Here is a 12910-nt window from a genome sequence, read left to right on the forward strand (position 1 = left end):
GAGTTGACAAAGCACATTTTTTAAATTTTCGTTATCGGGCCAGCGAAAAAAGTTGTAAAAATCAATTTTTAGTATTGTTTTTCACAATTCCGAGCAAATGCATTTTTTCAACTTAGACGTCATTTAATAAACTAATTCTTCTAGCCTTACAGAGAAATTGAAGTCGTTCGGTCCATTCATAAAAAAGTTATTCTGATTTAAAGTGTGTGGAATCAGTTATGCTCCCTACTGTATAAGCGTGGTAAAAAATAGTAAAAACCTGAAGACGGTTTGAGCGCATGGTGCAACATCAAACTTTTATTTCGGATCCCAGGGGGATAGACAAGATTGAATAAATTGAACCTCGGGTCATTTGTTCTTGTAAAAAATAAAAATTTGAAGACGGTGTGAGAGCACGTGTAACATAAATTTTTTACTTCGGTTCCCCGAGGCCAGGAAAATTATATAAATTGAAGCTTCCAAAAATTTCAAGTAGAGAGCTGCTGGCATTTGTGTCGGTTTATACGAGGATGAAAGAGTCTGCGAACGAGAGTATGAAGCCTGGGATGGTCGGGTCGGTGCGCCGGAATAAATCGGAGGTAAAACGCGATGTGTGTAAAATTCAATCGTTTTATTAATTGACAAAGTGTTCATAATGAATACCGGCGCGACGTGACGCGCCACGGCCGGCCACGCTATAATACGTGTACTGCGATAACAAATATGTACACACGTAGAGTACGGTAACAAACTAGTGATACAGTTCGAGAATGAGTTAGGGAGATAACCGGTAACATTACTTCGTCGTTTACCCCTCGTTCCTTTCTCCCGGTCGGTCGTTGGTTTCCCGACGCGACGGGACGCGACACGGATCGAGGGATCCCTCGGGATTCTGTTTATGTACAAACCACCTTTTGGCTCCATGGATATTGGCAGCTAGAAGAGACTTAGAATCTAGGGTGACACACGCTCTCATCGTACACACATTTTCTGCAGGCAGCCATTGTACGCCGACCAAGCATGCAAGCCAGAGACAAGCGAACGGACAAAACGGGCTCTTGTCTCGCGAAACTGCGCGTTCCTTGGCCCCGTGCACCGCTATCTCCGATTCGACGGTGCACGTGGGATTCTAAGCGAGGGCCAGGCACGATCGAAGAGCCCTCTTCGTTGCCCCGAAGGGCACACGCCACATCACAGCGGCGAGAGACTCTCGATTTTCCAGCAGAAGTTCAGTAAATTCACTGTGGAGGGAAAGTAACTTTTCCCCCGGTGGGCGTGGCTTCGGTGCTCGCGACTCTGGCGGAGCCGCGCGGTGCCCCACGGGGCAATCTGCGCCCGTGCCCGACGCAGACTGTCGAATCAGTGTCCAGAGAAGTCCCACTGAAATCGAAGCAGTTTATTCGGCGAGGCAGAAACTGAAATGCTTATCGCAATTGAACAGTGATTTTCATGTTGCTGGACGAAGAACGATTTAAAATGTGAAACGAACGGAGCAGTACCCTTGGACCTCTTTGTCGCACACTTCGATTGGGAAGACACGTTGCGCTAAACAGAATATTTCATATCGATTCGCTGCGGTCGGATTTTCAATGGGCGGAACGCGCAGTCCCGATATTCGATGTCTTACATAATCGAGTAGGATGGACAGACATAACTGGAGTGGATTCGATCAAATATTCTGTATACTACTTTCGTAAACCTGCCGGACGTCTTTAATATACGCACGAGATACAAACGTTCTAGGTCCCTGTATGCAGACAACCATACTCAATGTACGCTTGCGGATTGGTTTTTTTGGTGGTTAAAAACGTGAGCCGCTCGCTTACCAAGTGGTTCGTACGAACCGACACCGTTCACGGATGGAAATCAGAACAATCGGGATAATCTCGCGGCGAGAGGAAACGATAAATAAAGTGTACAGAGAAGCTGCCTTACCTGGTAGGCCAACGGCTCACCGTATAAAATACAGCGCGGAGAACTGTCGACAACGAACACAACGAACGACACACCGTTTTACCCTTGCCCACCGTCCGAGAACCACTCGCACTTCGTAAAACAAATATTAGACTCGCGAGAGAAGAATGATAAACGTGCTACGGATTCATATGCAAAATGAGGAATATGCATTCGTTGCAACATACAGAAACTATACACACACATTTTTCTTTTTTCTTAATTATTTCATCAGGTCTGAAGAATTTCGAAAATAACGCTACAAGATCTACGCTGAATTTCCCGGCTCTTCGCACTCAAAGACTTTTCAGACCATCTCCCAGCAGGTCGAACGGATTGTATACTTATTATTCATGAAAATAATTGCTCCATTCGGACAGGACTTGGCACGAAATTTCATTGGCACAGATTTTACAGAATAAAAGTTTATAGTCGGGATCTTTCCGTGTCCTCTCGAGGGGGGCACCTTAGGCGATGGCTGGATCTACGACGTTCCCTTGGGGTGCGAAGGGCTCGTAATTTATACATTTACGAGAAAATCGAGTAGCTCGGATTTGAAATGTCAGCGTTAAAATCGTTCGAGAAAGAAAGAATATTCCACTTGGTTCTAATTATAAGATAGGCTCGACACGTGTGGAAGCTATTGTTTCCGAGGTAGCGAGCCGGAACGGTGAGCAAGGACGTGGAAGTAGGCGACTGAACGTGGGAGTAGAAGCGACGGATCAGCTCCGAACAAGTATACCGACTATTTGTTCGAAAGCCGGCGTTTATCGGGCTGTCGGTGCGGGTCCTTACAGAGAAACGAACTCGTGCGGGGGTTGTATGATTCGCGGGGGCGGTGGCGGCGATAACCGTAGATCCACGTCAGTCAAAGAGAACGCGGAGCTGCCATTGGCTGTGACACGGGGCCCCATATTGTCGTAAGGCGAGCAGAGGTCTGTGTTTCTCAGAGCCCGCCGTGGTAGTGTCGCGAAACTGGAGACACTGGAGGCTGCTGCGACGGCGGTGCTCGACTTGTTCACCACGCCGCCGTGAACAGGCAGGTCGAGCAAGTCGGGATAGCATCGTTCGGAGGAGTCCTGTGGTACGGACACGGAGATGAAGATGTTCCCGAAGATCCCAGCGGGGAGGACACCGTTGGTGAACTCCGGGGGCGGTGGAGGAAACATGGCGGCGCAGGGGACAGATCTGATCGCGTTCGCGGCGCCACCGGTCACCTCCGGTCGGAGTCTCTCTATGGTGACGGTGGCGGCGCTCATGGGATCGCAGATCGACCCCCTTTCCGCCAGCTCCAAGTCCCCGGAGCTGTAGGCCTCGACGATGCTCCCGTGACCGCTGCCTTGCTCGTTGCTGTTCCCGGGCGTGGTCGTGGTCACCGAGAGGTCCAGCAGCTTCTTCTCCTGGTCGCCGAAGCTGGTGCTACCCTGTAGCTTGACCTTCTCGCGAGCACTCTGCCGCCGGGAGCCACCACACACACAAAGGGCCAACAGAGCCGCGGAGATCGAGGCGCACAAAGCCGCGGCCCCGCCTCCAGCTAGACTGACCCACAACAGCCAATTGTCACTTTGGGAGAGCGTGGGGGCCGTGTGCACTCGCGGGATTGCCACACTGACGGTGTCCCTGGCCAGGCCGGCGATGTTCTTCGCGAAACAAGCGTACTCCCCCGCGTCACCGTCGCTCGCGTTGTACACCGTCAGGTTGCTCCACCTGTCGGTCACCTTGTTGTCCCTGCCGACCGTGGACCGCTCAATGTAGCCGATCTCGGACGTCGCGTAGGACACGTACGTCCCCGAATAAGACTGATCGGTTAGTTTAGTGGCGTTCACTGGGCCGCCGTTCAACTGCCACCAGACCTCAGGCTCGGGATCTCCGGTGGCTCGACAGGCCAGGCTCAGGTTACCGTTCACTTCCTCCTGGATACTGTTTGCCTGGACGTAGACCACAGGCTCGCAAGCGAACTCGACCGGTTTAACGTCCTCCCACTTGCGACCCTGGAGCCGCGGCGGCGACGAACACACTTGAGGCACGGAATAGAGTTTGTTGGGCACGTCGGAGATCAGCCAGCTCCGGAAGTCGCGGAGTCTGCAGTCGCAGCTCCACCGGTTCGCGTCCATGGTCAGCGTCTTCAGGCGAGGCAGGTTCGAGATCACTGGCGCGTCCACGTACTCGAGCTCGTTCTGATCGAGTCTCAGCGACTCGAGGCCCACCAAGTGCACGAACGCTTCGCCATGGATCTCCGAGAGCTTACACCTTTGCAGCTCGAGGGTACGCAGATGCTGCAGCACGGGGAACTGGTGCTTACGCAACCGGCTCAACGGGTTGCCGCTCAGGATCAGGATCCTCAGCCTTTCGTTGCCCAGGAACGTGCCTGACTCGAGGGTCTCCACGTGGTTATCGGACAGGTCGATCTCCACCAGGATCGTCATGTTGCGGAACGAGTCCGCGTGGATGTCGCGGATCCCCGCGTTCCTCAGGAACACCTTCTGCAAGTTCAGCAGGCCCGACCGCTTGAAGATCTCCGACTGCAGCGCCGGGATCTTGTTCCCGGACAGGTCCAGCACCTGCATGTCCGGGTCCAGGGACGCGGGCAACGATGTCAGACCGGCGTCGTGGCACAGCGCCGATTTCTTACCCGACGTCCATTTGCAACGACACACGGCTGGACAGTCGGTCCAGTCCGGGAACGCGGCTGCTCGCGAAAGCAACGCGTACGTGCCCAGCAAGAAGAACAGGGACAGCAGGAGGTTCCCTCGGAGAGGGTGCCGCTTTGGACCTAACATGCCACTGTCTGTTTCGCTTCCCCTCGCCGATTAGAAGTCTGCAACAACGGAAATCGCATCAGCAGGTCGCAGCGGAAGCCTGGGACGGATGGGAAGAGGATTGGCGGTCTCCAATTTGTGTATGAACGTTCTACGGAAGTCCGTAACACGGGCTATTCCATCAGTAAGTCGCATAGGGAGGCTCGGGAATAAGCAATTTCGATTCTTTCAACTGCAAAACAGCTCTTAGCTCTTTTTTTATTTGGAAAGAAGTATTGCAGCGATGAAACTACTCGCTACAGAGAACGAAGCCGAAGATAAACTGTAACCCCCTCTGATTTTCGACGTAACGAACCCGTTTGCTCATCAATTCCGAGGACTAGTCGAAAAAGAAAGCATCGGCCCGAGCCGGTGGTATTACAATAATCATCCGTTGCGTTGGAGGGTCAGGTGCTCGTGCGATGATTAAGCACAACAATCCACGAGGAACGTTTTGAAACCTTCTGCATTGTTGGGCCGACCACTCTGTCATTTAGCCCATTTGCGTTAGCATGTAAAATTACGCGTGATAATTTCCGGATTAAACACGGCCCTCCCGCGACATAAGCGGCGCTACTTAACGCGTTATTGTGCGCTGTTGATTAAACGGCACACACGTGCTCTTCTCATCCCTCTCTCTCTCTCTCTCTCTTACACACACCGCTCTCGTTTTCTCTCTCGTCGATTTTAATTTCTCTGTCGACAATGATCATTTCAAAAACAAATGTAAGCTCGGCTTCGACCCTCTCGGCGAGCAACAGAGAGCTCGCGGCCGCGTTCCACCTGACAACGCCTGTTTACGTCCCTTTGGCCGCACGCACTCGTCAATTTGATATCCCGTCGCTGTGCTTCGATCCTCGGTTTAATAGCGAATCCGAATATATTTCCCGATTACAACAGCCACCGGTACTCTTTGTTATTATTGTTCCTCTGCTGGGCGAATCTGAATTATACTGGTTGCGCCGAAAAGCACATTTCGAGTGCGACGCGAGCTCAGGTGTCCGATCTCGCTCGCAAAATTCAGCTCTATCTCATCGATCGAGTGCTGCTCCAACCGGAACAACTTTTCCGGAACTGGTACAAGCGATTCAATTTTTTATTAGGACAAAATGATCAAAAATCGTGAAGAGCGATGAAATTTCCAGCCTACATCATTCGCGTCGATTTACAAGGCAAAATTTTGTAATTTTCAATAATCACTGGGGTGAAGCTCGGTCGAGATAGGATCGCGGCGATAAACGACGGCGTTAACAGCCGTGAACTCCCGGAGCAGCTGTTCGCGCGACAAAAAACGTGTTCGAGGGAGCGAGGTTACAATTTTTCTAATTAGTAATTATGCCGGACGTGCGTGAAACGATTCGCGAGCGGAGGGGCGTTCTGTCGCTGGCAGGTGAATAAAACAGAATGTAAGAGACCGTTTCCATTACGAGATGTGAAAGCTCCGCGCGGAGTTTTTCCTGTGGAAAGGGGCGTAGAATAAAGGGGACTTTATTTCGTGCGTTTTATTACCGGTTAAACAGAACTAAGGGCATTTTGTTGGCTACCCGAGGGCACCAACTTTTTTCCGCGAGCGCGCACGTACACACAGAGGAACGACGAAAGAGAATTCACCGCATTCGATCCCGAAGATTTTTGCGACCGGTCTTCTCGCGAAAGCAATCTCGTCTGGTTGCTATCTCGAAATGTCCTGCGATCCCGGCGGGTAACGTCGGCGTAACGACGATAATTGTAACGAGTGCTCGGAGATTTTAATCGTACGGCCGCGTGGGAACACCGGTTGATAACGATGTACACCCGCGGGCAGATTAACAATTTGTTTACGCGATCCGGAATATTAACACGGCAATGGAAATCCGCGGGAGCGACCGCGGAGAGCGAAGCGACTCGATTCGATTCGATACGCGCCGCGTGCTCGCGAAGTCGATGGGCGAGTTAAAATCGGAAACAAAGGGATGAATGCATTATGGACGGTATACTTTTCAATGCTGCGGAAATACAATCGGAGAAACGCGGAATCAATTACCTCCCCCGTCGCGTGCCTCGATCCGCGAAAATCGTTCGACCGCCGCTGAATCCCTCGACAAAGGACGAGACCGTTAAAGAAAATTGTAAATCAAAGATGGAAAATTGAGAATCGCTCGCCGATTTTGTTCGATGAATTTTCCTCAAAGCTAATGGATGTGGAAATTGAGGATGGCTCATTAATACGGAGCAACGAGCACTTGGTGGAACCGATTTGTTGACATGCAGCGCATCATCTCGGCGTAGATACGATTATATTAATATATTCGTGGAGATATCGAGGAGACTGAAGATTAATCGACTTTCGATCATGAATATCGTGCTTCTGATTGTGAATCCGCTCGCGAATAATAGCGGCGAAAAATTTCAGCAAAGTTAAACACAGATTTAATATCCTATTTAATTCGTAGACTGCCTGCTCCCGGTTCCTGGTTCCCGAAGGCAAACTTCCGTCAGGCGGTATCGATTAAAAAGTGATATTCCGTGCGAGCGATGTGTGCTCGAAGTGATAGAGGATTCGACGCGGTTTGTAATTGAGGGTGCTTGTGCTTGTTTCCGCCAGTTGTGTCTCGATCCACGATAATTAGTGGACTGCGGATTTTTATGGAAAATGGAAATGGTCTGGTCCTTTTCGTATAAATGACCAGGCCGATGGAAAGTTAATTCAAAATGTGTGTGTACCTTCCCCAAACGACTTTGTTACATTAAAAACAACGTTACAACATTCTTGAATGTTTTTAATCTATTACTGTTGTATATCTCACTGAACAAATTTCTTCATGATCCGTATAATTGACCAGGTCGATGGAAAATTAATCTAAAATGTGTGTATACGTTCGAAGCAGGAATAACATGAAAATTGATTTCATCCCTCAACGACTTTGTTACATTAAAAACAACGTTACAACATTCTTGAATGTTTTTAATCTATTACTGTTCTATATTTCACTGAACTAATTTCTTCATGAACCGTATAAATGACCAGGTCGATGGAAAGTTAATCTAAAATGTGTGTACACGCTCGAAGCAGGAATAACATGAAAATTGATTTCATCCCTCAACGACTTTGTTACGTTAAAAACAACGTTACAACAATCTTGAATGTTTTTAATCTATTACTGTTGTATATTTCACTGAACCACTTTCTTCATGAAAGTATAAAGATCCGCAGTCTAATGAGGATCAATGAGAAATTAATAGACCATGAATTTCTGCATTCCTCAGAAACATGAATACATGTAACTCCTGGTCCCCATGATCGACATAGAAAGCTTCGCATAAAGATCCGCAGTCTGGGAATTAATTAGTGATAGAACTACTCGAGAGACTAGCTTGTCGAACAGAAAATTTTTTTTTCTGGTTGTTTCAATATGAAGTTGTATCAATGACGGAACAATTTGTTCTCGCAGCTCGGAGAATCGTGGCCGCGCCAGGCGAGCCAATATTGGCGAGATCGCGGCGTGCGGAATGGAAATGCAAGGTTATTACGGAACAAAATGGAGGTGGCGAGAGTGGCAGGCAGCGGTGCAACAGTCTCGTATCGGGCGACGTGCATCGCGATCCGAGCCGGTGGAACGCGATTCCTCGGAAGAAGGGCCGCTACGTCGGTGTTCTTACTTGATCGTCTCGTTTGGCCGCCACTAAGCATGCCGTCTGCGTGTCTGAATGGGGCCGTCATGCTTGCGTGGACGCTTCCATTGTTTCTCGGGGGCTTTCATTTCGCCGACCGGTCTCCTTCAGGCATCACGGACCTATTGTCCAAGGGTTCTTAGATTTCATTCTGATTAAGCGCGGCGTACGGTGTCCGCGGTGCGCGCGGGCCTGGCCTACTTCTCCGATTCCGTCTCGCCGGCCCTCTAATCTGCAACAAACAAAGAACAACAATCCCTCGATTATGTAACCTCTTTTTCCTTGTTATCTCTTTCTCTCTCTCTCTCTCGCTCTCCCTCCTTCCCCTCCCACTCTTTAATTCTTTCTCTTTTTTCTCTCGGTCTGGGTTAGGTCGCGTTGCTCAGGCGGAGAGCTCTTTCTCTCGCTGGTTCGGCGTCCACGAATCAAATCGTAGCATCAACGCGCCGGTGTGACCAAACAAAACGATGCTCAAACGCGTTTTCGAGTCGATTACGGGTACGCGCAGCACGGCGAGAGCATCGACGTTGTTCCCCGACGAAACTCGACTCGCCTCGACCCGACCCGTCGCGTCGTCGACACGGCGAGAGAGAGCCCGCTTTGATATCGGGCAACGAACGCGAATTATCAAACCCCTCCAGGACACCAACCCCTGTCCCGGGCCGCACGAGCGCTTCCGGCCGCCTACTAAGGCATATTAATTGCTGACTCGGCTAATGGTATGCCCGCGTAATGCGCCACGAAATTTATATCGATCATAAATTACTCGTAAAACTCGGCTCCGCTCGAGGAGGGCCGCGCGAGCCTCCCAATAATTTCCCCGCTCGACGTACACGATCGCGACGAACACCTCCGACCAAGGAACATCCTCTTCCCTCCTCGTAAAAAAAGGACACTGTTTAAATGTGTGCTGGTACATGTAGTCTAATCGGTAAATAGTCCAATGGTTCTATGCCCGGGAAGCATCGAAAAAGGACACCAGCTAATTGAATGACCAGCAGCACACCACTGTGTCTCACACACACTCACGCACACAGGACAACGGCGTGTGTCGCACTGTATCGAATCGAGGGGGGTTAGTCGACGCCACTTGGGACCAGAAACGAGGCTCACCGGTGATCCTGAACGACGAGTACGCCGTCGAATCAGCGGCCAGCACAGATCCCAACGGTAGCTGTGGCACGAAATCCTGTCGCACCGTTTCACTCGCGAACCATAGTCTCGTTGCTCTCCGCTCGTCGCCCCGTGGGCTTTGTTCACCTTGGCTCGCGGCCGGAGCGGAGCGGCGAGTCAGCAGGAAGCCCTTCGAGGCCCAGAAACGGAAACAGACACGACAACTAGAAACGCACTTGTCAGCTTCTGCCCGATCCACGCGTAGCATGTGTGTTCGCCCGTTCTCACGAGAGGACACCCCCCACCTGTTCCGACGCGGGGTCGTCGACTGGCATCGAGCGTACTTTTCTATTATCCTCTTCGGCGATCAATCAATCCGGCTGACCGCCGGCGATGCCGCCGACACAAAACGATATCCCTCCACTGTCGTCGTCGTCGTCGCCGCTGATTCCAGGCTCGTCTTCTCGACGATCCGTTTCAGTCTCCGAGCGTCGTCGTCGTTGTCGGCGGTGCTCGTCGATGGGAGACGCGCGAGCGGATGCTGCGACCGCGCCGCTCCATCGAACATTTTCATCCCCCGAGCGCCGTGCGACCGCCGGCGCCGACACTGCAACCCTGCTCTTTCCCCGATTTCACACCTGAGCGAATCACACCTGAGAACACTGGCTCTGTAACTTCGCCGATCCACCGATTCCCGGCGACGAGAGCCAGATCGCAGCCTGACCCAGCACACGGCACACGCGAAACCTGCAGTTTACCCGCAGAGGCCACCGACACGATGCCTCCGTGTCCCCGTGTCTGTTCCTCTCGCTTCCCCCACCCTCGCAGCTTCAACCTCCCCTTCTTTCACCTCTCTCCTCTCTCTCCTCTCTCTCTCTTTTACAGATCTCTCCTTCTCCGTTCCCTCTCGGGCTCGCTGTCCCTTTTCGACTCCCTTGCCGCATAGAGGACCGTCCGCGGGCAGCACCGTCGAATTCTCTGGTTCAATGAAATCCGTTCCAACCCCTCGACCCCTCCGACACCCACGTCCACCTCCGCCCCATAACCTTTCGACCCCGCTCTGCCCTTTTACTCGTCGTGATTCCGCTCACATGCGAACCCTCCTCTCCTGCCTCCGCTTCTGTCTCCGACGACCACGGTTTTAGAATTCTCCGCATGGTACACCCTTTACGGGAAACTAGAAGGGGCTGCAAGGGCCGCCAAGGGTCGCCTCTAACCGAAGACGCGAGGGGAATTAATTGCCGTGAGCATGCCGATGACTCGATCGATCCGGACACCTCCGAGAACGTTCACCCAGGTAGAGACCTGGCTTATCGATGCGGAGAACGCCGGAGATGGTTTTAGCCGGAACCGGAAGGTGGAGGATCGTGGGAAACCGGGACCTTTACTTTTACATCGTTTCTTCGTCGAGGATCTTTTATTCGTTAGACTCGTTTCGATTTGTCGAATAGTTTCACGAAACTGGAAGAAGGAATTATTCGAACTGAGAAATAGATGTTGTATTAATAGATTCGGTGGATTAATTACGATCTGCAAAATGCAACAGGGTTCAGAGCACCGTGTGCGCGCAGCTTAACCTTCCGCACTCGGATATCTATTTTAACTCGGAAAGCAAATATTGTCAACTAATTTTTATTTCGTGAAATGAATAAAAGTTTTCATTAGGAACTTCGTTTTGGGAGATCGGAGACTATACTCTGGGGAGGTGGTACAAAAATACATAGTACGGTTTTTGGTTTACTGCCGGGACTGCGGGGTATAGCGATTGTAAAGTTGCTCGGATCGTTTGATTTTGACGACTAACTTTTATGGGAAGTATGTCTGATGGTAATCGCGCTCTTGCTGAAATTGTTCGATCTCGATGATTGGAACTTTTATGAGAAATTGGAAAAAGTTAAAGTTGCTGTAATTGTCGCTTAAACGGCTTGGTCTCGACGATTCTGATTTTTACGAGACATTGAGAACGAGTCAGCAGATCGACGAGATCCTAAAGTTGATTTAATTATTGTCCTAAATTGTTTGGTCTCGACGATTCTGATTTTTACGAGACATTGAGAACGAGTCAGCAGATCGACGAGGCCCTAAAGTTGTTTTAATCGTTGCCCTGAATTGTTTGGTCTCGACGATTGTGATTTTTACGAGACATTGAGAACGAGTCAGCGGATCGAAGAGAGACCCTGACGTTGCTTGAATTGTTGCCGAATTTGTCTGGTCTCGGTGAACGTAACTTTCGTACGAAATTGAAAACGGTTTTAATAGCTTCACGATTGCCCCGCTCAAATTTCCATTTAATGTCCTAGTAACGATAACGAAGTACATGTGTCGTTGCAACGTCCCTGCTGTACATTGTATTGGAAAATTGCGTACAGAATGCATTGTCAAGCACGTTCCGAATCACACGCAGTGTCAATTTGTTACTAGAATGTCCAACGCGTTCGCAGCCGATGCATAATCGCTACAGAATATAATATATCTTTCAACAAATAGTCTATGTAATCAGACATTGGATCTTTATACACATACAAGCTTTTACGGACTAATTTACAGAACTCTTCCACGCTGCGAGAAGAACGCATCAACCCTCTGTAACGCTATGCAGTTTCTGAAGCTACTCGTTTACAGTTCAATTTTTTATTCCCCTACCTGTCGCGACCAAAGAACTTTTTCATTTCACAGTCTTCTCGACTCCACCTCATACATTTTTCAAACCCTCTCCAAGTTACATTCCTTCCGAGTTACATCCTTTTACCACGGATTTGTGATAAAATAGTTATAGAGGGTTGAAAAACGGACGCTGTGAACGCTATGATTTTTCCAACAGCTCCATAAGGAGACGAAGCTTCAAGAAAAAGGCTGCGAAGGCGTTAAGGAATTTCCCTTGCCTAATCGAAGGAAACAACAGAATCTTATAAACGAAAAGGATGTATGGATATGATCGATGGGATTGTAGTATCGCCGGTTCTCGATGTCGCACTTCCGTCTACGTTTTCAGCATTTTATTACAAGAATATAGTATAAACTTTCGTTTCGATAGGGTCTGTGTGAGTGTGTGTCCTCTGTGTACGTGTCTGCACCGTTGTCGCGCATGAATGTTTTTCATTTTTATACATAAGAGTCATCACTCTCTCTCTCTCTCTCGCTCTCAACTTTCTCTCTCTCTCTCTCTCTCATCTCCTTTCGCCCGTGTTCCCCCTGCCCCCTCGCACGCCAGGCCACGATAGTCAATAGCTTTCGATAGTTGATCGATATACGTATGATAATATATCTTGTGTAATCTTACGTTTTACCTTATCTCCGCTAAATTGTAATCTATATATATAACATATATATAGGTATATCTTCTGTGTGTGTGTGTGTGTGTGTGTCGTGTGTGTACGTGTTGTATATATATTTTTTTGTGTTTTAAATCGTGTGTG

General features: G+C 49.7%; 1 protein-coding gene and 1 long non-coding RNA gene across 2 annotated transcripts; both read right to left on the reverse strand.

The window, feature by feature from the left end:
• Positions 1-591: 591 nt before the first annotated feature.
• Positions 592-8511, reverse strand: LOC143215521 (uncharacterized). Its single transcript, XM_076437684.1, has 2 exons — positions 8370-8511; positions 592-4750 (listed from the first exon to the last, which is right to left on the reverse strand). Exon 2 carries the CDS (start codon positions 4710-4712, stop codon positions 2724-2726), a length of 1989 nt encoding a protein of 662 aa, XP_076293799.1. The 5' UTR covers positions 4713-4750; positions 8370-8511; the 3' UTR covers positions 592-2723.
• LOC143215524 (uncharacterized) lies at positions 8472-12338 on the reverse strand. Its single transcript, XR_013010394.1, has 2 exons — positions 9495-12338; positions 8472-8613 (listed from the first exon to the last, which is right to left on the reverse strand). It is a non-coding gene; the product is annotated as an uncharacterized LOC143215524 (long non-coding RNA).
• Between the last annotated feature and the right edge of the window lie 572 nt (positions 12339-12910).

This window comes from Lasioglossum baleicum, chromosome 14 (assembly GCF_051020765.1).
Source record: "Lasioglossum baleicum chromosome 14, iyLasBale1, whole genome shotgun sequence".
Lineage (NCBI taxonomy): Eukaryota > Metazoa > Arthropoda > Insecta > Hymenoptera > Halictidae > Lasioglossum > Lasioglossum baleicum.